Raw genomic sequence first — 24995 nt, forward strand, 5'->3', positions numbered from 1 at the left:
TTATTACGCATTCAAACCTGAAGCAACACTAAATAGACAAAACAAATCACACAACTTCACACCCCGCGTTCCCGCCAAAAAGTCGAATTCTTTGACAGTAGCAAAACACAGTTCCATTTTTCCAACAGGAAAAACGAAAGTATTACTCCATACACCCTAAACTTTTATATAGGTACATATTTTGTTTATGGATGAAATGAGGTTGTTGATTTGTTCGAGACTGTAATTGGGACGAAATTAAATGAAACGATGTGATGAAACGATAACTAAAATCTCAGTAAATTTATGATTATTTATTAAGAGAGTATACAGTGAGCTTTTTAGAAGGATACGTTAAGACACCTTGTTTCGTTTTCCCACATTGGTGTACTTTCACAAATGATAATTAATTAGTATAATTAGTAGTAGTTAATAATTAATAAAGTACCATTACAACATGTTTAAACATGAAGAAAAACTAAATTAAGAAATTTGAACAATTAATAATACTTCGCTCCTCGCTTTTCTACCAAAATGCCTTTGAATTACTGACCAGTATTACCTAGTACAATGTATTTCATTCATTTTAAAGTCGGTAGTGCCATACAACACCTATGAACCTAGAAACTGCCTGAAACTTGATCGATTGTCCATCCTCTTCTAAGGCCTGCTAATGGCTAAGGCTTCTAATGGACGAATGTTATAGAGTGATAGAGAATCTTTTTGAACACAAGTCCTGCAAAATCCAGTCGAGCTCTATAAAAAAAGTTGCTTTTAACCTCGCTAATCGTAGAGAATCAATGTCATCTCACTTACTATCCACTGTTTACACATCTTACTAAACACCCACGTAGTGATAAAACTCGCGAATCATTCGCCATTCGTTCTCCGCGATCAGTGCGGGACACACTGCTTTCTTTAAATGTGAATACCGAATTACCGTAACTGTGAACTAGTTTGAACGTGTGAGTGAACTTTCCCGTAGTGCTGTACACTTGTAAACAATGAAAATGAGGTTTCTTACAATGTTATGTGTTTTATTTTTTTACGTGAAGCCAAATACGGGTGAGCAATCAATCAAATTGCAAATAACTTAAATTGCCAACACAGAATCTGAGTAATGAAAAGGTCAGCTCGGTTCATATTTTATATTAGAAGGCCAACGATAAGGAAAGATATTATGTCTTATATGAATTTTGGAGTACAGTGATTTAAAACTTTAATTTATTAAAAAATCTATTGATGAAATGTTGTAGAGCGCTTTGTTTTTATTTAGTTTTGTGACGTCAGACCATACCACCAACATACGGTACAAGGAAAAATAGAACAACTCTGTTTTCTCATTTGTTATGTTTCTAATTATCAATAATACTTCAATGTCGTTCATCTTCTTTCTGCAAAACAGCAGTTTCCTTGTTTGATTTAGGTATACTCATGAAGTATATCTTACGCATTTGTGACGAACAAAACAGCATCGAAATTAGTTGTGTAATATAAATTATCGAAATATAATTGTAAAATATAAAGATTAAGTTTATTTCTTATTTGTATTTCTTAGAAGGGGGCTATTTTCGATGACTTTTGATGACATATACCTCGTCGGGTATACCGTTACGAGGTTACGGATCGTGCTTTGCAGCAGCACCCATATAATCTTTACGGCCTCATAGCCGTCGAGGATCGTTCATCTCCGCATGAGAATCCGGGGTATTTAGATAAACCCGTGGCAACGCCTTACCACCTGTTAGTCTGGCAGCAGAGTGTCATTGTGAAGGTGCTCGTGGAGGTCTCTTTCGGCTTGCTCATACATATCGAGCCTGCACTGCTCGTATACACGAACTCCCCGGGCGATTTCACACGCAGGACATAAGGGATTTTACTGTGTTTTAGTCGTGTTTGCGAACGTAGACGTGAAGACAGTCTGTACTTAACAAATGTTCACGATTGACTTCCACGGTGAAGGAATAACATCTTGTAATAAAAATCAAACCCGAAAAATTATAATTTGCGTAATTACTGGTGGTAGGACCTCTTGTGAGTCCGCACGGGTAGGTACCCACCGCCCCGCCTATTTCTGCCGTGAAGCAGTAATGCGTTTCGGTTTGAAGGGTGGGGCAGCCGTTGTAACTATACTGAGACCTTAGAACTTATATCTCAAGGTGGGTGGCGCATTTACAATGTAGATGTCTATGGGCTCCAGTAACCACTTAACACCAGGTGGGCTGTGAGCTCGTCCACCCAACTAAGCAATAAAAAAAAAAGAATAGTGCCATGGTCTTACCCACATTTACCCCGACTCTACATTGGTTTAGCGACGGGGGCAGAATATCTAAAAACCTTTACATTCTCCTGATGGCCGCAGAATGAACGTGATAGTATATGGAACACAAACGGATATTGTTGATCGACCCTGACAAAGGAAGTTCGGCCTGCACGGGACGCCAGCTGTTGTCGCACGCGCGTGAGAACCGCTCTCCTTTTAAGGTTATTTAACTGTAGCAGTTCTTGGGTTGTCGCCCATTCCTTGCGGGCCAGCCTGTCGTGCAACATACGATTGCAGTTCCTTTGGTTGTCAGAAGGATTGCGACCGTATATTGGCGCGAGTTTCACCGATCCGCCAAATAGACCGACGCTGATCAGTAGCTAAGGCGTTGAGTGGAAACTCCTGAAGTGTTATTGCTCAGGCCGGAGGAGAATATGTGACGATATTCTCCTCAGGAGTAGTCGCAGTAAATTAAATAATATCCAATACGTCACAATGAAATTTTCACTAGAAGAATCTTCGGAGAATACTAAAAAGTAATCGATGCTCATGCAAGAAGGATGTAAAGTCACTTCGCTTCTTTCAGAGCGGCATTTCGCACGCCTCACTTTACTTTGCCCTCTTCTTCTTCTTGGAATTAATCTGCCACGCTCATGAACACGTTTCGAAAAGCAAAGTTAAACCGATCAATCCATTTCTTTGGTGACTCATTCACAAAAATGCTAACGTGTATATTTTTGACTACTTTTGTTTGTTTGTTTCAGGTCGTGAACACAATAAAAATTACAACCCTATTTTAAACACCGATTTTCTGCTTCACGAAAGCGGCGGAATCCCCAATACACCGAAAAGAGATAATTTACCGACTAATACAAACATCGAAACGAATGGTAAAAATAATTATAACTCTCAATTTCCACAGTTAGGTTCGACGCACAAGAGCCAACATACAAATACAAACCAGCAATCTTTACAGTCGAACGGTAAAAGAGATTATGTATCTCCACAATTTACAACACCGAAGCCCAGTTCCGGTCAAACTCTGATCCCTCAATCCACTCGAAATCCTAATCATAATCCCAGTAGCAGCACACGAGGTATAACCCCTCTGTCTCCTACTACTAAAGTCCAACCAAACCATCAAACAACAGGAAAAGTGAAAGACCTCATACACTTTTACGATGGTAAATCGAAAGATCAAAACGCTCCCCAACCTATACCAAGCTACAGTTCAATTTTGCAAGGAACTGGAAACAATAATTTTCCAACTTCGGGGTCTGTCGGTTCGACGAAAATTACTCAGCCATATACGCAAACAACACCGAAACCACCCACTACGAAGCCGTTTAGTTATAGCGCGATGGTGAGCGGTTCAAACAAACCGACCACTCTATCAGTTTATACAACCCCTAAACCTTCTACAAGAGGACCGGTTCTGCCAAGTGTAATCCTAAATAATAATAGGAACACAAACACTGGTAGCGATTCACGGTCAACTTCTGATACTGAACTGCAGACACTGAGTGAAGAACTTCTTCGGAAAGATACAAACAATGCTGCCAAATATATCACGATGGACTTTCAAGAAAAAACGACATCACAGTCGAAAGAAGACAAAGCCCCGTTGCCGTAAGTTTGGTGTACAACAAACTAAAAAAATATATGTATCTAGTAAATAAGCCAATTGGCTTTAAACTCAGATGTACTTAAGCATATGAATTCAATATGAGACTTGTATATTGCACTAGGTTCATGCACTTCTCGAAATAATTAATAATCATTAATCAATCTGATGTGCTAAATTAAAGAACAGATCAACGTCATGATGAGTAATTGATTGAATAAGGTGATTAATTATTTTTTGACTAACATAGCGTGTTTTTCGTCGCAGGCTGCTAAATATATCATCAGCGGCATGGAATATTCCAACAATAGAAAAAATTGTCCCACTCTTGGACAATTACGAAAGAAGCACGTTAGTAAATGAACATGTAACGCCACAGGTTCGTAAAGAGTTTTACCAAAACTAATATTAAAAAGGAAAATTAATAAAACTTAATCCTTAAATTTATAGGAACGAAACGAGGAAAATGCGTTTATGGACGCCATCATGGCCACAAGTGTTATGAGGCATTTAATGAATTTTTTGAAAGAAAAAGGTAAAGAGATGACTCTTATTAATTTAAGCTAGTAATCGTCTTGTGATCTAATCTGTCGGTTTTATTTTCCGTACAATTGATTCTATTGAAGGTTACTTCGATAGCCACCACTCGTGTTCGGTTTGAAGTAAAGGAAATTAAGTTAAAACTATAAGCCATCAAATACAGACTAGATGTACCTATACGTGGTTTAAAAATGCTTCGTAAACTAGTGGCAGTGGATTAGGTTTATTTTTGTCTCGTCCAAAGGTCCGGTGGCAACACCATTGACTTGTTGTCCGATGACTGACTCAGTGGTGCAGTAATTAGCGCCCCTGACTGTTGCGCCGAGGATCGTGGGTTCGATTCCCACAACGGGCAAATATTGTGTAATGAACATGTTTATTTGCTCTTTGTTTGAGTATTTATTATGTATATTATTATATTTGACAGTCTCTGGTACCCATAACACAGGGAATCCTAAATTGAGACCCGATGATCGTGCGTGATTTGTTCCGAGTTATTTAGTTATTTCTATGAACTTTGGTGACCCTTTAACCCGTAAGATCGCTTGCAAGATAAAATAAGAGCAATATGGTCTCTTTAGAGAAATATTTATGTTACAGGTTATGTCACACCGGATCCTAGACAACAAAGAGATTTTGTAAAGCAGCTCTGGTTTAGTTTGTACTCGAGGGGAAAAGGAAAAATCAGTAGTTCAGGATTTGAACATATATTTGTATCTGAATTAAAAAATGGCGAAGTTTCTGGTGGGTAACTGAATTTCGTCTCACGTTAACAATTGTAAATATAATCAACATTTACATTATAATAAAAACAGCTGATTTTGCTAATTTCTGTTCAGTCTTCATATTTTGTACTTGTAGATTTTAAATGTACCTAATCTCATGTAACCAATTGGGCAGTGAGCTCCTTTATCCACCTAGTGCATTACAAAGATAACATTCAAATCTCACAAATTTTTGTACAAATCTAAGTTGTGTAGCGCTTATATCAAATTGTAAAAATTTGATTCATTCCGCAAACTGAAATGGTTTTCACTGGCTTAAAAGCTAATACATACATGATTTTAAGTAAAATGGTTTAGTAAATAGTAAGTCGATTAAGTACTTACATGTGAGTAAGAGCATGTTGCTCTATAACAGAAATTTTGAGAAGGCGGCACGACATGAGAAGCCTCTTGTCGTGGCCGCTGGAAAGTACATACCTGATCCTGTAGACCGAATGGTAAACCGTCGACGTCGCCCAAAGCACGTCATTACGGATCCTCCTGATCCATTAACGGTGCTTTTAGGCACCACAAGCACCGGTCACCGTCCTCGTCGAACCGTTCGCTTGCGACGAAGCGTTCGACGAGCGAATTAGCCCGTAGACCCAGCCCACTGAGTTTCTTGCCGGATCTTCACAGTGGGTTGCGTTTCCGATCCGGTGGTAGATTCTGCGAAGCACTGCTCTTGCTAGGGTCAGTGTTAGCAACAATCCGGTTTGAGCCCCGTGAGCTCACCTAAAAACGTTAGGGCGAAGCTGAAATAGCCTCTCAAGGCTATCAGCATAGGTAGGAAAAAAATATTACAGAAAGTAAAGTTAATACTTATCATTGTTTCAGGTCTACATAATTGGATTTATTTTTCAAAGGAAGAAGCAGCGAACCGACTGAATTACTTAGGTTACTTGAAATACAGACAATTTGGGGAGGTAAGTATAAATGTGTATTCTATTGTCCTTTCTGAAACTTTCCCTTTAAACTTAAATATTCAACTTCAGGCTAAAATTACTTCTAGGTATAATTAAAAGTTATTTTACGGCGTTTAAGTGTCACCATATTATTTTGGGCGTTTCGAATATGATAAATGTATTCACGGTCACGGTCGTCGATATTTTAATAACTTAAATATTAAGTGTTATATGTTTAATATTGTGCTAAGTACAGTATGACAAGTGAACTCAGTTTCGAATGTCGAAGAAAATATCTGTAGATATATCTATAAATATTAATACATGAAGCAAAAACTTTGTATCCCTTTTTGCGAAAATTGTGCGAACGGAGGAGTATGAAATTTCCCACACTTATAGGGAATATAGAGGAGTGCATAATGTTAATATTTTTCTTAAGTGTAGTCTTGGCGGAATATGTGAAGTACACTTATTAGTCTTTGAAAATAGAATCATAATAGCGATAAGATAACTTATAATTTCAGCAAATTATAGTCGAATTTCGACTACTGGAGGACCACTAGTTAAAACAAACATTTCTTACGTTCCATTTCATAAGAGTTTTAATGCTGAAACAATACGAACAACTCCTATATACGTAAGTTTAAGCGATTTTGAGCTTTAACGAAAATAATATAATGCATATTATTCCAGCGTGGAGCAGTGATTAAATTCCACTTCACCCAACAAGGAGTGGACAAGCCGGTTAACTCTATGTTCATTGGTACATCACCTGAGTTGGAAATGGCATTGTATACTTTGTGCTTCGTGACTCGTGCTGACAGCGAGTGTAACCTGAAACTGTCCAACAACGATGTCAGTATCATGACTCACACTTTCCGTTACAGGAGTAAAAATCTAATCGGTAGTGGCTATCCACAGATCTAACTTGTCACTGCCGCTTGTAAAATTATTGCTTAATTAGGCAACTAGATAAAGCCCATGTAATTATATTATAATGAAGGTAATATATTTATAAGTTATTATATATTAACCTGTATCGCGTTAGAGCCATTAAAATGTTTTTAGGTTTTGTTATTTTTGTTTAATAAAGTTATACAACATTAATAAAGTGCATATTTTTATTCACCCAGTGTGACTTACACTTCAAACTTGATTTTATGTAGTCATTCTTATTCTTATTGATTTTTTTATTGCTAAGATAGGAAGTCATTGTTGCCTGTGCATTTATTTTGAAGAATGCGACTATCAAGTGTATTTAATATCTGGAAAATATTCTGATATTCGAATACCAAGATACGTCAGATACAAATTTTTATAAGAAAATACTACTAACAAATATTCACGAGTGCTCTCAGTGATGATTAAATAACTTTGTATAATAAAAATCAAAACCCGCAATATGTAATCACAATTTGCTTATTAGCTCTGCATATTTCTGTTTTTTTTTCTACCTTTTCGCTGTTAGCCTAACAGGCTATTCCAGATACGCCCGGACGAGTAGATGAGCTTACGGACTCAACCTGAGAAGCTTTGCTAACATTAATCCTAGCAAGAGCAGTGCTTCACAGAATTTATTACTGGATCAAATACACAAGCCACTGAGAAGATCCGGCAAGAAACTCAGTGGGCTCTGCCTATAGGTTAGTTCGGTCGTCGAATTCTTCGTAATTGACGATTTAACGAGGACTGTGCCCTGTGCTCCGGACCTGGGGGATCCGACAAGACATGTTTCAAGCGACAGCGGCTTTGCGTTGACCCGTCGCCTGGGTCGGATAAGTAATTAGCGGCTGCACGATAAGAGGGTCGACATTTCTGTCGCCAAGCAGTAACACGTTTACATTATTGTGATCATTCGAAGTACAAGCATGGTGCATTGGTGACTTTGAGTATATGGGCCGAATAGGAAAGGCATGTAGTCACTCTTTACACTTAGGTAAGAGTAAGATGTAGGTAAGAGGTCAAAGGTCAAAGACTTAGTAATTTTGAAATAACATCTATTCCATTGTATAGACGAAAGCTATAGAATGCTCAATGGGTGTTTTTGTCCTACTTAAGCTGATCTTTTGGTCTGGTCTTAAGAGACCATTTCAGCGTCGTCGCTGACGTCGTTGCTAACACTAACACTAGCAAAAGCAGTGCTTTGCAGAATCTATCACCGGATCGGAAACGCAACCCACTGAGAAGACCCGGCACGAAACTCAGTAGGCTGTGTCTATGGGCTAATTTACTAGCCGAGCCCTTCGTCGCAAGCAACAGGTTCGACGAGAACGATAACCTATGACCTTGGGGTACCTAAAAGTGCCATTAGTGGATCGGGAGTAAAGATGGGTTAATACCGATATTTATCAATATTAGCGAATACTAATATATTCATGATGTAATATTATAATACCTTAACGAATACGTGAATATCCTGATATCTTAATATACTTCGATAAAACGGGTAAACGAGTTAAACTTAATACGGTATTCGTGAAATAAGTTAATGATTATTAATACACTTAATACGGTATTCGTACCGTATTAATTTTAACTCGTTTATCCGTTTTATCGAAGTATATTAAGATATCAGGATATTCACGTATTAGTTAAGGTATTATATATACAAAAATGAATTGCTGTTAGTTAGTCTCGCTAAAACTCGAGAACGGCTGGACCGATTTGGCTAATTTTGGTCTTGAATTGTTTGTGGAAGTCCAGAGAAGGCTTAAAAGTTAAAATAAATATGAAAATGCTCAGAATGAAATAAAAATAACAATTTTGTTTTTCCTTTGATATCCCCCCGTCGGACGGATTCCTTTTGTTTGTTTTAAGTCTATTTTATACAAAAGCATAAGTCTTTTATTTATCGATTGAGGCACTACGAAGTCTGCCGGGTCAGCTAGTTAATAATATAAATAGTATATTGTATCTAGGAATTTGACTTCACACTAAATATTTTACAAGTAATATTATGTACATTAAAATTAATATTATTATTAAATCAGAATTTGGTCAACATTGTACATTGATATAAACAACAAGTTAGTAATATTATTTATTTCTTATTGGTGCATAAAAATATCAGCTTTTTTACTTTTTCTACCGAAAGCCTGTTACGTCGGTCAGAAATAAGTTTAGAAATTTTGAAAAATTTTTTTAAAAATTTTTTGAAAAAATCCTCTCACTTGGTACTGAGGTGGCTAGTGGGTACACAACATCTATAATATTATAATCCACGAACCGTTTGTTTAGAAAGTCATTTCGATTCAAATCAAACTAAATAATAAAAATTAAAAAAATCAAACTTTTATTTAAATTTTGAGAAGTCCGTAGAAGATAATTAAATACCACCGCAAAAATATATTGTCATCATAATTTATTACGTAAAAACACTTAATTTAGTTGTGGCAGTATTTCATTGTGTAAAAAAAAATTAATTTATGTAATTGGTAAACAATATCAACTACCGTACCTACTTTCGTTTTTCAAATCATCGTTTTAAAACCAACTAATTCAAAGGAAACAGAAAATAAAATTAAAATAATGAAAATAAAGCTCACCGATTTTATTCCAATAAATGTAAAAATGCACTATTTTGCCTTGAGTAGAATCTTTAGTTGAATCAAGAAATGAAGGTTCAAACATTAAAAAGTAATGCATTTAAAAATTCCCACTAGCATCTATGACATGTAAAAAGTTGAATTAAAAAATAGTCCTTATACTCATAATGATATGTACTTATTTTCATTGCTCAATATGTAAACATGTAGTTTATCTCACTTACTCTTAGCGCATGCAGTATTGTTATGAATGTGATAGACAGATATCCGCGAGACACGTACGGCGTATGCCAGTATATTTTCGAGTGATAGATACAACCCGACCGATGTGAGTTGGCTATTATTATGAATAGAGTAATACGGAATATTAGCATATCAGAATTCGACGGATTACCGATACACGAATACAAGCTGTATTACGAATATCATAATGAATACTAATATATCGGTCTCACCCTTAATCGGGAGTATCTGAAATGACGTGGGCAAAATGTCTTAATCAATGCTCGTTCACAATACGCTGTATGATGGATGTTCAAAGAATTAGGTACGTTCAGGAGTAAAAGTAATAAGGTATGAAAATAAGTTTTGGCAATATCGATGCGACGTGGGATTTTTTGTGACACCTTTTAATATTAAATTTATACATGCTGACAAAAATTGAAAACAAATTATTACTATTAAAAATAAAAGAAAGCTTAGAAGCATTGTTTCTTTTGCTTATTAATAGACTAAAAAAAACATTGAACTCCTTGACAGATGACATGATTGACGTCAACGACATTGAAATCAGCAGGCAGTCAGAAATAAAGACTGCAGAATTTTTGTAATATTATGTGAATACTACATAATTCTTTACAATTATGCAACAGTTTGTTTTAAGTTACGTTAATGCTTGAAATAATTAATAAGCCCATCTTATATGGAAGTTTTAAATAAGACTAATCTTTTTGTTTGTACACAAATGCTGTAAGAACTGGAAGCTATCAGCGCATTTATTATAATTTTACAATAATTCAAAACTTTCGGTAAAAATGTCTTTGTTAATCAGTTCGGTTGGTAATTTATTTCTTGGAGTCAAAACCTCTCGCACGGGTTTAATTCAGAAAACCTTAAAATATTCCGAAGTAAAGAGTGCTTTATCTTTGAAGAAATATTCTACAAGGGAACTGTTAAATGAAGCCTATTGCCGTACTAAACTCAAATGTAGATGTAAGTATCACATTTGTTACTAGCATGTATGTAGATTCAGTACAGAAATTTCAAAAAATTTGAGACAAGATAATTGACATTAGCACTTGCCTTAAATTTTACACTTAGATACGTAATGGCTCTTTACTTTACAACATTCTATGAACAAAATTGAATGTCCCAAACATAAAAAAACTATTTTCTTTAATAACTGGGATGGATGTATCAGTTAATGACATAATGTTTTTTGTTATAGCCAAAAAGCTTCCACAAGATGTTAATCCTAAAGGTGTTTTTGCGTGCAATGAATTGGACCTTTCGGAAGTACAAGTATATGGATTTGACTATGACTATACCTTGGCGCACTATAAACCCACAATGGAACACCTGCTTTATAATCTTGGTAGAGAATATCTGTTAGAGAAGTACAATGTAAGCCATTCATTTTACAAACAACTAAATATCATCCTATTACTATATTTTAAACAGTTATCCAACACTTCTTTTTTTATAATTTATATTCAGAATAGTAAATTTAGAAATTCAATATACCTATGCACATTTACAATATTAAAATTATCATGCACATTTTCAGTACCCTCCAGAAATATTGAAACTGGAATACAAACCCAATTTTGCTGTTCGAGGTTTACATTATGACATTGAAAAGGGACTTCTTTTAAAACTTGACTCTTTCCTGCAAATACAATTTGGAGCTGTGTACAGAGGTCTCACACCTGTATCAACAGATGAGGTTCTCAAATTGTACAAAAACAGGATTATACCAATTGCCTATGTGGAAGGGGACACAAGGGCTCATAAGGTATACTATTAAAATTGAAATAGTTTTTGAACATTCACTATTTTAATGTTGTAAGTCCAATATACAAATTTTGATTACATTGTCTTCATGTGTGACATTGAGAAATGTAAACCGCTTTGTATACTGTATATAAAATGAATATAAAAAATAATTAAAAAATATTAATCATGACCACATCTGAAAACACCGAAGAATACTAATAAAAATGATATATTTATTAGTCAAACATTGGTGATGTACAATCATTAATTAATCAAGTAAGGCATTCCTTATCTCTCAACATTAACGAAATCAGTAATTATTATGCAAAGACTATATCGTAGATAACAATTTAGAACAAGCTAAAAGACGGATCTTAGCATTGATAAAACTAACTAGAATGTCTTAGTGTTGAATTTATTTCATGGCAAATATGAATTATTTCCTTTAAGTAATTTCCTGACCCTTATTCTAAATAATGATTTCACAAAATACATGATTTTTTTTCAGCCAAATCGGGCAAAGATGGTGCACTTGGCTGATTTATTCTCAGTACCGGAGATGGGCCTGTTATGTAATGTTGCAGAGTATTTTATAAAAAATCACATTGACTACCACCCTGAAATATTGTTCTTAGATGTCAAGGTTTGCTTTAACAATTTTTGCATCATTTTTCATGATTTCTGTGAGCTTAAAATATTGCATGAGTTTTAATTGTTCATAAATAATAGGCATTTTATTTAACCCTTGGATACTACTCTAAAAGATGAAAAATCTGGAGTTTCTAGCAGTTTTGACAGTTTTTTTATTTTTATTTTATTGCTTAGATGAGTGGACGAGTTCACAGCCCACCTGGTGTTAAGTGGTTATTGGAGCCCATAGACATCTACAACGTAAATGCGCCACGCACCTTGAGATATACGTTCTAAGGTCTCAGTATAGTTACAACAGCTGCCCCACCCTTCAAACTGCTGCTACTGCTTCACGGCTGAAATAGGCAGGGAGGTGGTACCTACCCGCGCGGACTCACTAGAGGTCCTACCACCAGTAATTACGCAAATTATAATTTTTGCGGGTTTGATTTTTATTACACAATGTTATTCCTTCATCGTGGAAGTCAATCGTGAACATTTGTTAAGTACGTATTTCATTAGAAAAATTGGTACCCGTCTGCGGGATTCGAACACCGGTGCATCGCTGCATACGAATGCACCGGACGTCTTATCCTTTAGGCCACGACGACGACAAAAGTCTAGTTCACTTAAAGCCCACATATCCCCATGGCTCCACAAAATAGAATACTATATTTATGTGTTATTCGAAATATCTTTTCAATTAATGTTTCAATATTTAAGTAATATAACCTACAGGTACTAATTTTTTTAATTGCTTATGTGGATGGACAAGCTCATGGCCCACCTGGTGCTTAGTGGTTGCCAGAGCCAATAGTAATCAACAACGTTAATGCCGCCACCCAACTTGACATATTAGTTCTATGTCTCAGTATTACAGTATAGCGGCCGCTCTACCCTTTAATCCGTTAACCATTACCGCTTCCCGACCGATATAGGCAGGGTGGAGGTATGTACTGGTACTGGGTCATAAGACGTCCCTACCACCTAAAATAGCATGTACCGAGAATAATCAGGGATGTTAATACAAAGCTTAACTTATTATAACTTCTTACTGTTACTTTAATAATACAAATGGAAATTTTTAAAAACGCAGAAAGCAAATGTCTAGATTTCCCAGCACTAAATACGGGCCGCTATTTGTGATCGTGCACTATGGATTGTTGAAATGCTAAATAAATTATTTTCCAAAAGTTGAATACGTTGGAGCATTTCTTGGCTATATAATATAAGTCATAACTGCGACTCACAGAGTTTAATTCGCAAATTATCTTCGATTTTCAGAATTCAGTGCAGAGCTGCCATCCAATAATGCACAAGATCGTTGCTCAGAATGTGGAGGAATACATAAGACCTAATAAAAAATTACGCAATTATTTCCAAATGTTACAGGAAAGTGACAAAAAACTTTTCCTTGTAACAAACAGTCCCTACCATTTTGTGTGAGTTTTTTTTAAAGAAATTTAAATTTAAAATATTACAAGACAGTATTTGTCAATTGGTAGTAAGTAGTTCAATAGTCAGCTCACTAAATGTAGTCCTAGGGTTGATTTTTTATTATCAGAAAATAATTCTCGACAACAGATGCATAATCATGATTTGAATGAAATTCCCCCATCATTTCAAAAGTTACATTTTTTAAAATAGCTGAGCTAAAAATTATAGTCAAGACCAAAAACTTCTATCGAATAGAAATAAAAGCGATTATTTCTATATTCTATCTACATATGATATTGGTATATTTTCAGTAACGCTGGAATGGAGATGCTAGTCGGTCACGACTGGCGGGACTTCTTCGATGTCGTGATAGTCAACGCTAACAAACCGAAGTTCTTCACGGAGGTGTCCAGGCCGATCAGAGTATTCGATAAGAACGCCAACAGTCACATATGGGAGAAGGTTACTTCATTAGAAAAAGGAATCATCTATTATGAGGTTAGAACTTTTACTGCAACCCAGTTTGCGTGTATTCAAGTATGTATTGTTGTTTTATTCAGAGCAACAATTATGTAACGACAAAATTATAAGGATATAATGCGATTAAATTGTTATTAGTATTATTACCTAGTATTCGCTCGTGAGTAGTAGTCGTATCTTTGATTTATTTATTTTTTACAAGCGCCCGCTCCGGCTCCGCTCGGTCTTTATCAAAAATTTCAACGAAATTTGACGTTTTATTTTTTTAAATAAAAGAACACCTATTGCGGCATAACTATAATAGTTAGACATATGCTGTCATCGACACTTTTTGTAAATAATAATGTGTTCTACAAAGTCATAGTACGTTATTTTATTCTATCATCAATAGTTTTCGCAGGGCACGCGATGTAAAGAATATTTTACTTGGGTTACATTATTGGAGTTTTAGTAAGGATCCCTAATTTTTTCAAAATTTTAATTTTTTAGCCTGTGTCACTCGGGAACTCGAGAATACTGTAGCTTCTAAACAGTGAAAGATTTTTTCTAAGCGGTCCAGTAGTTTCGGAGCCTATTCGATACAAACAAACAAACAAATCTCTCCTCTTCATAATATTTGTATAGATTGCATACTTGGGTTGTCGAGCTCACGGCCCACGGCCCACCTGATGTTAAGTGGTTTCCGGAGCCCATAGACATCTACAAAATAAATGCCGCCACCTACCTCGAGATATGTGTTCTAAGGTCTCCGTATAGTACAACGGCTGCCCCACCCTTCAAACTAAATCAATTTGCTAATATGAATTGAACCCCAATAATGGAATGCGTGTATGTGATCCTTTCAGGGTACCGTAAAACAGCTTCAAGACTTGACCGGGTGGTGTGGACATCAAGTGTTGTACTTCGGGGACCATCCGTACAGTGACCTCGCTGACGTCACGCTCGAACACGGTTGGAGGACCGGAGCCATCATCAATGAACTTACAGTGAGTCACTTTGAAAACATTACCAAAATCTAAAGACCCCTCACCCATTAGTGACCACCCCACCATGCTCTATTGTGGTTATGATTTATCTTAAAACATCCAATTATTTATACTCCACTAAGTTTCTAGTAAATCGGATAAACCACGTACAAACGTATAGATGGTGAGCCAAAAACACCTATTTTTAAATATTAAAAATACAGAAATGTACATTGTAAGTTAAAATATTATATTAAAGACCTCAGATTTAGTGAATGTCGATTACGTAAAAAAGAAAAAAATACTCATTGTTCGCCAATAAATTTCAAACATCAAAAAACTTTCTTGTTGAAATAATTTTGCTCTTATATATTAGCCAACTTCAAAGAAGGTAAAGGTTGTTTCTCTTGTTATTGTTGACCGATTTTGACATTTTTTTTGATTAAAATGAGATAGATACTTTCGCGGTTCTCCCATTGCTATGTTCAATCGATGTGCTTAACTCTTATAATCGGATTTTAATTTGTTTTTTAAGTAATGATAAAATAAATTCATACCAATGTACCGTTTTATATCGGGTTGCATTTAATATAGAAAACAGCAAAACAGATAGCACAGCCACGAAGCTATCATAAATAAAGTAAAAATAAAACATTCATAATTTATACGAATGCGTGTATATTTACTACGTTTTATCACGACACAAGAGAAACTCACAGTTGTTGGACATTACGAACACACAAGATATACTCTTATTTAGCGCCGGGGAAAGTGATCGAATCTAACACAATAACATTTCTATACTGTCGAAATAATCAGAAATATTTGAAGTCTTCGTGGCCTAAAAGATTATACGCCCGGTATATTGAGCCGTGCGACTGAGCCGGTGTTCAAATCCCGCATGCAGGTACCAATTTTGGGTCTAACGAAATACGCACTTAACACGTGCTGACGAATGACAATGAAGAAATAAAATAACTCCAAATTTATCATTTGCCTAACTGCTATACAATTGAGACACATATATACTTCAAGTCGTAATGTGATTGGCGGACATTCACGTTGTGACATTTATGGTAACCACTTAACGTCAGAAGGGCTGTGAATTCGTTTTTGTCGCAATAAAAAAAATACAAACCACAAAGAACAAATTCGCTTTAGGATTGTGTTAATTTGAACTAATAATGTGTAATGAAAGTGCATTCCGAAACGGGTTTTTTTTCCTACCTAAGCTGATAGCCTTGAGAGGCTATTTCAGCGTAACCTTAACTAGTAGGTGAGCTCACGGGGCTCAAACTGGAGTGATGCTAACACTGACCCTAGCAAGAGCAGTGCTTCGAATCTACCACCGGATCGGAAACGCGACCCACTGAGAAGATCCGGCGAGAAACTCAGTGGGCTGTGTCTATGAGTTAATTCGCTCGTCGAGCCCTTCGTCGCAAGCGACGGGTTCGACGAGGACAGTGACCGGTGCTTGTGGTACATAAAAACACCGTTAATGGATCGGGAGAATCCGTAATGACGTGTTTTGGGCGACGTCAACTATTTACCATCCGGTCTACAGGATCGGGTATGTAGTTTCCACCGGCCACGACAAGAGGATTCTCATGTCGTGCCGCCTTCTAAAAGTGGCGCAACCGAAACGGTAGTAAAGTTTGATTTAAAAGCGCCTGAGAAGACGTACGTAAATAAATAAAACATTTTGATATTCACAATAGTTGACAAAAAGTGTTGTAGGTAAATTTTATATTTTTTTCGATAGCCGACGAGACTACGGCATTATTATTATGATATTGAGTCATCATCGCTGCTTCACGCACCTACTGCCCTACTCGAGATGAGAAGGAGAGAGAACCTTTCGTATCCTTCAACCAGGACATGGTGAAATCGTTATAAAAGCATATAATAATATAGACGATACGATGGTATCCACACCAATGTCGGTAGTGCTATTTCGCCGCGCTACCTAAGATTATACTTAAGTGCGAATTGGCATCTCGTTCCTCCCTGTTACCCTTTAAGATCAATTTAAGAATACATAATTCAATTTGAGAAAAACCTAGCTTAGTCTCTGTTATTACAATCTCATTAAATTTTAGATTAGTGTTTTGTATTAGTGTTTAATTGATTAAAAAACTTTTTTTTAATTCGTAGCACGAGATCAACACACTGAATACGAGGTCGTTTAAGGAAAACGCGAATTGGCTTCAAATGCTGACGCAACTGATTGAGGACCATCAAGACTACAAGGACCCGGAGGCAATGGAGGTGCTCACACAGTGGATGGGCGAGAGAGACTACCTCAGGTAACTAATTCATTCAAGTCTATGTGTGCAAAGTTTTTACGATTTATTAAAAAATATACACGCTCTCGATTAAATCAAAGGAAATAAAACTGTATGGACGTGCAAATGGTTTATTTATTTTTATTTATTGCTTAGATGTGTAGACGAACTGACGGACCTGGTGTTGTTGGTTACTGGTGCCCATATTCATCTACAACGTAAATGCCGCCACCCATCTTAAGATGTGAGTTCTAATGTCTCAGTATAGTTACGACGGCTGCCCCACCCTTCAAACCGAAACGCATTACTGCTTCACGGCAGAAATAGACGGGGTGGTGGTACCTACGCGTGCGGACTCGCAGAAGGTCCTAGTAGGCCCCCAGTAAAAATGGTGGTTTAATGATGACCGTCGCTTTCATTAACAACAAATTAGTGCATTACTAGTCTATTATCCTTGAGTATTCGTGAACGCACATCACATTACTAAAATATATTAGAAACAATATTTTCTGTAACTAACTAGTGCAATGCTTTCACTTCAAATTCTCTATTCAACAGTGAAGATTGTTAAATAAGTTGCCTTTTTTATAACCTTTGTTGTCTTTAAAATTTCTAAGAGCAACATTTAATAGCACCATTTATAATAATAACATTTATAATAATACATAATTAACAAGTTTTAATTTGATAGAACAGTGTAGGGTATGGGTTTGTGTGTGTAGTTTTAAAGATATCGGTTCATTAAATGACTTGTGTATTGTTTGTGTTTGCTTTCATGCTCCCAATGTAGGAGTTATTATATCGGTTCCAGGAATGAGATCAAGGCGGTGTTTAACCCACAGTTCGGTAGCGTGTTCCGTACGTATCACAACCCCACGTATTTCAGCAGGAGACTTTTCAGATTCGCCGACATCTACACTTCGAATATAATCAATCTGTTAAATTATTCTTTGACGCACACGTTTTATCCGCGACGCGGCGTTATGCCACACGAATACGGTTCTTATTTCGTTTAAGTGAAGTATAATTTTGTGTATTTTTTTTTTTGTGTTTTGTTTATTGCTTGTATAGTCCGGCAAGGCGGTTTACGTGTGAATGACTTTTGTGCGAGAATGTCACTGAGATGACAGTGTTACAAGTAATGGCAAAAAATAATTTAAATATTTTCTTTGGCGTTAAAAATCTTGCAGGTCAGAACGTTACCAGTCAAACTCAGACAGACATTCTTGTCCAAAATCTTTTGACTTGATAGTTTGGTTATAAATGTGAAATCTCAACACCAAATTTCAGTATCATGATTTTGTGTGTTTTGTATTTTTTATGTACAATCAGATTATAGTGATTTTGCCATAATGCACAATGCAGCCTTGTCGGATCATACAAGTGCTTTATTATGAAATATAACCTATATAGAAATAAGGTCTAGTTTTGATTACATTTTTGCTCAATCAATTAGAATCTGTATTACATTTTTTTTTGTTCTTCGTATCGACTTTGAAACATATCATATTTAGTGAAATTTATTCTTTCTTATTCTAGTCACCTTTATAATTTTTGCTGATTGTTATATTTCTGTCTGTAATAATAATTTTATAATTCGTTAAATCAATTCTCAAATCTATGATTTTTAAGAAAATTTCTTATATACATTTACACAACCCATCGTTTTTTTGCTGCCAAAAATATATCAACAGATAATTTCGTAAGGATGACGTAGCTACTATTTCAAATTAAATAAAAAAATTGACGAACATGAGCTCAGTATTCAAATTATGAATGTAAAGTATTTAAAAAAGGATTATGTTTAATTTATCCAATTCATATTTTTTTTAACACCCTTACATCCGTTTTTTTTTTAAAAGTAACAAACAGTAAATGTGTAACTAAAAAATCTCAAGTCGATAAATAATCAGTAAGGAATATAAACGCGGTAGTAATAAGTATAATATAATCGATAAGACAACAAGTATTCTTCAAGAAAAATGCTAATAACATACGGGTTTTATAATTGGTAAAAATTATTGGTAAGGTAATAAATAAATTTAGCAGTTTTCAACTCTGATTTAAATAGAAATGCATTTTTGATGCATTCAAAATTGTATTTTAGTGTCATTTTTAACATTAATCGGCGCTAATTTATAAGGTTTTTTTTTGTATGTGTAACTGTTTGTGTTTGTAACTCAAATAATTGCGATAAACTCAATCAAATCCTTTTTATTTTATATGGGCATAGGCAAGCTATGTTTTTGTTTCTAATTTAATTTATCAGTATTACTTTTATATTGACCTTTTTTGTCTTTTATATTTCATCCCATTTAATAAAGTTACATTAAAATCATAAAATTTTATATCTAGAAAATTTGTTTTACAATATATAGAATATTTTAGAAAGATTCAAATATTGTTTTTTTTTTTAAATTACAAAAAATCAAAAAACATTATAATCATGACATTACTGAAATTCTTGCAATTAAAAAAATAGGTTTTTTTTTTCTTTGTCCACGCTAATGACAGAACCGATTTGACTAGTTTTCAGTAGTGTATTGAGAGAAACTTAAAGAAACAATATTTGTCTCATTCAAGCCAGTCGACGTCCAAAAGCAACGATGACCATCAACCAAAAAACAAAAGATATTTGAGGAACGCGACTAACTTACGATGACTCGCGTTAATTCTCAGTTTAATATTTCGTGACCTAACGATTATGATGGGTTTATTCAACTCTATTGCGATTGTAACCAATAAAACAAATTATAATATTACCGTTAGTGTCTTCTTGTACATTCAAGTTTCGCGTGAATTGTAATCGGTAGGTCAAAGTTACATTAAATTATCACAGAAATATCGTTACGAAACGTCTTAGCGACAATTATTTTGTACGAATCGGCTCCTATTAAGATAATTAATTCGGAATTCAGATAAATATTTGTAAAAAAAGAACAAAGACATGAATTTTTTTTAGATTTGTGGCGCCGATTTGTTTCGATAAATTCTTAGTACAAACTGATCATTTATTTTAAGTAGATTTAATTCAATTTTCTTAGGAAATGTTATGAAATGTGCATTTCGTAATACTCTAATGTTTGTTGAGATTTTATTAGTTAGAATCATCGAATTATGTACACGAGTAATTATTATTGTTGTTTAATGTTCTGACACGAGTAAGTCGTAGATTTAGATTATATAGAGTTCGTAGTAGATAACCTTAATATTGTGCCATAGAACTATTGATAAACACGTCCTAGTATATAATAAGGGATATCTTTGTATTTCATAATTATATGTTACAATAAAACGAATTTTTAGAGATTTCGATTGGGTGTTTTATTATTTAAAAAATATGTATAAATTGTTCGATTTATTTACATATTTAGAACATCGTTATGATAATCTCGAGGTTTCGAAATATATGTTGCATTAATAAAATTGACTATTTGTTAGATACACAAATGTATGTTGTAGAAAATATAATAATAAAACTATAGTTCTTCCTTTAAGAGAAGACTTGTTTGTCTTTTTAAATATTATTTTTTTACCAAGTTGGGTAAGCGGTGTCAATGACCGGTAAGTTTTCGACTTTGATCGATTTTGTTTGGATAGTGAAGGGTATGTTGTTGAAGCGCAGTCTGCAAGGTCTGTCCGGGCGGGTCATGAAACAGAGCGTGTACAGAGCGGTCTCCAGTTCGGGGGAGGTGCCAACAAACATGTTCACTTCGGGCGCGTCTTTCGTTTCGCTCAACACCGAGTGCTGCTTGAGGATCAGTCCTTTCTGTGAAATTGGGATTCAGATTAATTTTGCTGCGTATTAAATGACGATAAAGGAATTGTTTTGGTTAATGTAGTGGCGGTAGGGTATGAGGAACTATTGTTAGGTGGGCAAGCCGCATTCCTATGTGAATGGACACATTAATAGCATCACTAATATAGTAAGTGAAGTAATAAGAGTAATGAATGTCCGTTATAAACTTAACATACATAACCAATCTATATTTCCAATTCGGTTTTCTGGTGAGTGTTTTGATGGCGCCTAAATACCGTCTCCCTCTATTTCTCCCGCGAGCTATAATGCTTTCCGGTTTGAAGGGTAGGACATCCATTGCACTGTAAAACTGAGACTTAAAATGTCTCAAGGTGGATGGCGGCATTTATGTTGTTGACGTCTATGGGCTCCGATAGCCACTTAAACCAAAGTGAACCGTGTACTCGTTCACCCTTCTGAGTAATATAAAAAATGCGTTTGCTTGGTCCGTATAGTATTAAGTGATTCCCGGTACACCCGTAGATGTCATAAAGCCCACGTTGAAACACGAAATATAAGTCTCAAAAGTATTCTACTATCTACTATATGGCGAGAAACTCAGTGGGCTGTGTCTATGGGTTAGTTCACTCGTTGAACTCTTCGTCGTAATTGGCGAGTACGAGGAGGACGGTGACTGGTGCTCGAAAGACCTAAAAGCACTGAGAGTGGATCTGGGGGAATAAGTACGCGACGTCTCCTGGGTCGGATAAGTAATTAGCGGTCACCACAATAAGGTTTATGTTGATTTCGAATTGTTAAAACATACTAAAGTGAAAGATTATTAAAAATTACAAACAATAGCAGCCAGTAAGCCTCTAGCAGCGTTTACTACCTCAGATACTTATAATCTACGGTAAGATATGAAACTTGAATACATAATATTGTCAATTTACTAAAAATATAACCTGCATATTGTTTCCTTTGTTTGAATAAAATCTATATGTATGAGGGAAATTAATAAAACTTAAATTGGTAGCAAACAAATAATGAACACCGGTGTCATCCTATGTAAACTAAAAGTAGATAGTTAAATAAGAATCATACGAATAGTACTCACGCCACTAAGATCCAGCTTGTCGATGTAACCCAAGTAGTTGGCTTTGTGATCTAATTCACGTTTAGCGAAGAACAACCAGCTGTGAAGACCTGAATTGAAAAAATAAAATTGAGTATTTTTTTTATAGTAATTTTGTTCTTACCTTGAATTGATAATTTGTCCAACATTGTTAGTCGTTATTCTTGCGTTTGTTTGAGACCCGGAATTTTGCTTACTATTTTCATGCACTTAAGAACGTTTTATTTATTTTTTGAATGATTACCGCTTTCTTTACAAGTAAAAATATATAAAAATTAAAAGTAATAACTAACATTAAAGCTTTGAGGTACGTGCGTTTAAAATTTACGATTACCAATAAAGAATCAACTAATAATTAACCATTTTCATTATCTGTACCGTCAATCTGTTTGATGTGGACTTACCTAGAACCTCATTAGATTTGAGTTCAGCCATAAACACGTTCTCGAAGGCGCAACTGCATTTGCAAAGGCCGGTCCAGTGGCGTGCGTACTTCGTGAACCAAATCTTTCTCAGCAGCTCAACTTGTTCGGGATACTCATTCAGCTGAGTAATGCCTGTAGTAAGACGTAAAATAAACGAAAGAGCATTTTGTAGCACCTACAGTAAAGGGTTGCGTGGTTGACACGGACGTCGTCTCATAGCCAACTGCCATTTCCTGGAGGTAGGGCGTAAACTCGCACGGATACCGCCGTAACAACCGTACTGACTATTCCTGCCGCGAAGGGGAGATACGTTCCCGTTTGTAGGCTGGACAATCATGATGACTAAGGGTTACGGTAACCATTTAATATCAGATGAGCTGTGAATTCGTCCACTCATCTATCTATACAATAAATAAATTGTAAGTGTATAAGTAATAATAAAACGGAATAATAAGTACGTGAAAATACGAATAAGAAAAATCCAAGAACGTTTTTGACCATAATGGAACTACTTGAATTTCATAATAAAATTAGAATGAATTTGTAAATAAATAGCAAAAATCAATTAGAGCAGTTTTTCTAATATGCCTACTTCTTACATACATAAAACTATAAAAACTATAATCGCTCCGATCCATTCATAAAAGAATATATGTATAAATAAATAAATAAACAAATGACAACGAAGCCTATTTTCTGGGTTACGTACGGAGAGGATTAATAATCTCTTTTGCGCGTACGTAATGCCAATCATACGTACATGCTTCATTAGAAAAATAAAAGATCATATTTAATTTTACCATTACGACTGAACCCACCTTTGTTGACTAAGAAAGTAATGAGGCTCCTGATGGGTCCCGTAGCAAGAATAGTGTTGATGTAAGTGGTTTGTTCCGTTTCTTCCTGCAACATGACATCATTCATATCAGTTTACCTTATTTAATGACTTGTTGAACGTATGCACGTCGAGTGATTCAATTGTAACGTTAACTTACATTCGGCGTAACAAACTCTGGTCTGATCACATTCTTGTGATAGTTGTCGAATAGTGCAACAAAAGGTCTTATTGTTGGTCCGCTCCATACATTCTCAGGAACGTTTAATAAACTGAAAATTTGAGAATATATTCGTGACTATAACGTCGAGATACCTACTTTATTTTTATTTTTGTAAACGCTTTATTTTGAGTATTAGATATCGAAATGCTGCTTACAAAACTACGATTGGTATTTCTATGATATAATTTAAAATAATATATCAATAACCTTAATTTTTAATGTGATTTGTTTAGACAATATTAGATAGTACGTAGAACAGATATCGATATTCACGGTGGATTGGTCAAGAGCACGGGTTTAGACTGTTGCACGTATCGTACACGATATCAATTTAATATCATTGTTTATGGGCATTTTTTATATAATAATATAATACATTAAATATGTATTTTCTGATGTTTCCATAAAACGGGAATGTATAATGTATGAACAAAATATTCAAGTGCAACATTGCCAATCAGTTATATTGTAATTTGGAATCTAATTTAAATACGTAGGACCGAATAAATATTAAATATACAAGCTGTAACTTACTTCGATTGTGCTTCATCATTCCTAGACATAGGAGTGGTCTTGCCTTGTAAATTCACTTGAATGTAGTTGAAGGCATTATTTATATCTGCATTAAACATTTCCTCGCTAACTCTGAGGAGGTCATCGTCGGTCGTCGAATCTTGTGCTTGGCGCAACAAATCTTCGTAGCTCTTCTTCTTCGCATAGTCAACGACGCCACCGACAACTGTGCCTATTTGCTGGAAAGTGTTTTGAGCTGTGTTCCCTTGCTGACCAGTCACATGATTGCTAATCAAGTTGGGAAGGATGTTGTTGAAGATCTGGCCCGCAGCCTGGGCTATGTCATCAGCGTGACATACCCCCAGAAAAACAACGAAAATCAATGTAATTTTCATATTTGATTAATGCGTATGATCTAGCGCAGTCCCGGCGCACTAGTGATTTTAGTATAGAGCCCGCGCGGAGTGGGCGATGTTCGACCTTTGGGTGACGTCAGCTCCATGTGAATAAGTATATGTCCGTATAATATTGAGATTCAAACAACGTGCTTCTAGTTTTTGCCTCGACATATGTCATGAATATCTTAGTACATTGGTAAATAAACAAATTCAACCTTCATTGTGACTCGCATGTCGCTTCCATAAAGGGGTACGCATCGTTTGTAATATCGGAAGTTTCTTTGAGTAGTTCTCATCTGTGGGTTTCATTTAATT

The 24995-nt window shown here is 35.4% G+C and overlaps 3 protein-coding genes across 4 annotated transcripts; 2 read left to right on the top strand and 1 right to left on the bottom strand.

The window, feature by feature from the left end:
- Window positions 1-568: 568 nt before the first annotated feature.
- On the top strand, window positions 569-7186 carry LOC101740244 (endoribonuclease CG2145). Its single transcript, XM_004930087.5, has 7 exons — window positions 569-1044; window positions 3007-3871; window positions 4134-4245; window positions 4317-4401; window positions 5007-5150; window positions 6008-6096; window positions 6769-7186. The coding sequence occupies exons 1-7, from the start codon at window positions 984-986 to the stop codon at window positions 7000-7002; spliced, it is 1590 nt and encodes a 529-aa protein (XP_004930144.1). The 5' UTR covers window positions 569-983; the 3' UTR covers window positions 7003-7186.
- A 3210-nt stretch (window positions 7187-10396) lies between these two features.
- On the top strand, window positions 10397-20727 carry LOC101739976 (5'-nucleotidase domain-containing protein 3). Of its 2 annotated transcripts, none has more exons than XM_038011082.2 (9): window positions 10397-10832; window positions 11068-11243; window positions 11407-11634; window positions 12124-12258; window positions 13530-13687; window positions 13994-14180; window positions 15008-15148; window positions 17282-17433; window positions 18203-20727. In XM_038011082.2, the coding sequence occupies exons 1-9, from the start codon at window positions 10655-10657 to the stop codon at window positions 18426-18428; spliced, it is 1581 nt and encodes a 526-aa protein (XP_037867010.1). In that variant the 5' UTR covers window positions 10397-10654; the 3' UTR covers window positions 18429-20727. The 2 variants fall into 2 exon arrangements, with proteins under 2 accessions (XP_037867010.1, XP_004930142.2); XM_004930085.5 differs by having other exon boundaries at window positions 18224-20727.
- Window positions 20712-24679, bottom strand: LOC101740108 (endoribonuclease CG2145). The gene is made up of 6 exons (XM_004930086.5): window positions 24304-24679; window positions 23707-23818; window positions 23530-23614; window positions 22691-22843; window positions 22269-22357; window positions 20712-21181 (listed from the first exon to the last, which is right to left on the bottom strand). Exons 1-6 carry the CDS (start codon window positions 24675-24677, stop codon window positions 20945-20947), a joined length of 1050 nt encoding a protein of 349 aa, XP_004930143.1. The 5' UTR covers window positions 24678-24679; the 3' UTR covers window positions 20712-20944.
- Window positions 24680-24995: the final 316 nt, after the last annotated feature.

This window comes from Bombyx mori, chromosome 5, assembly GCF_030269925.1.
Source record: "Bombyx mori chromosome 5, ASM3026992v2".
In the NCBI taxonomy this organism is placed as follows: Eukaryota; Metazoa; Arthropoda; class Insecta; order Lepidoptera; family Bombycidae; genus Bombyx; species Bombyx mori.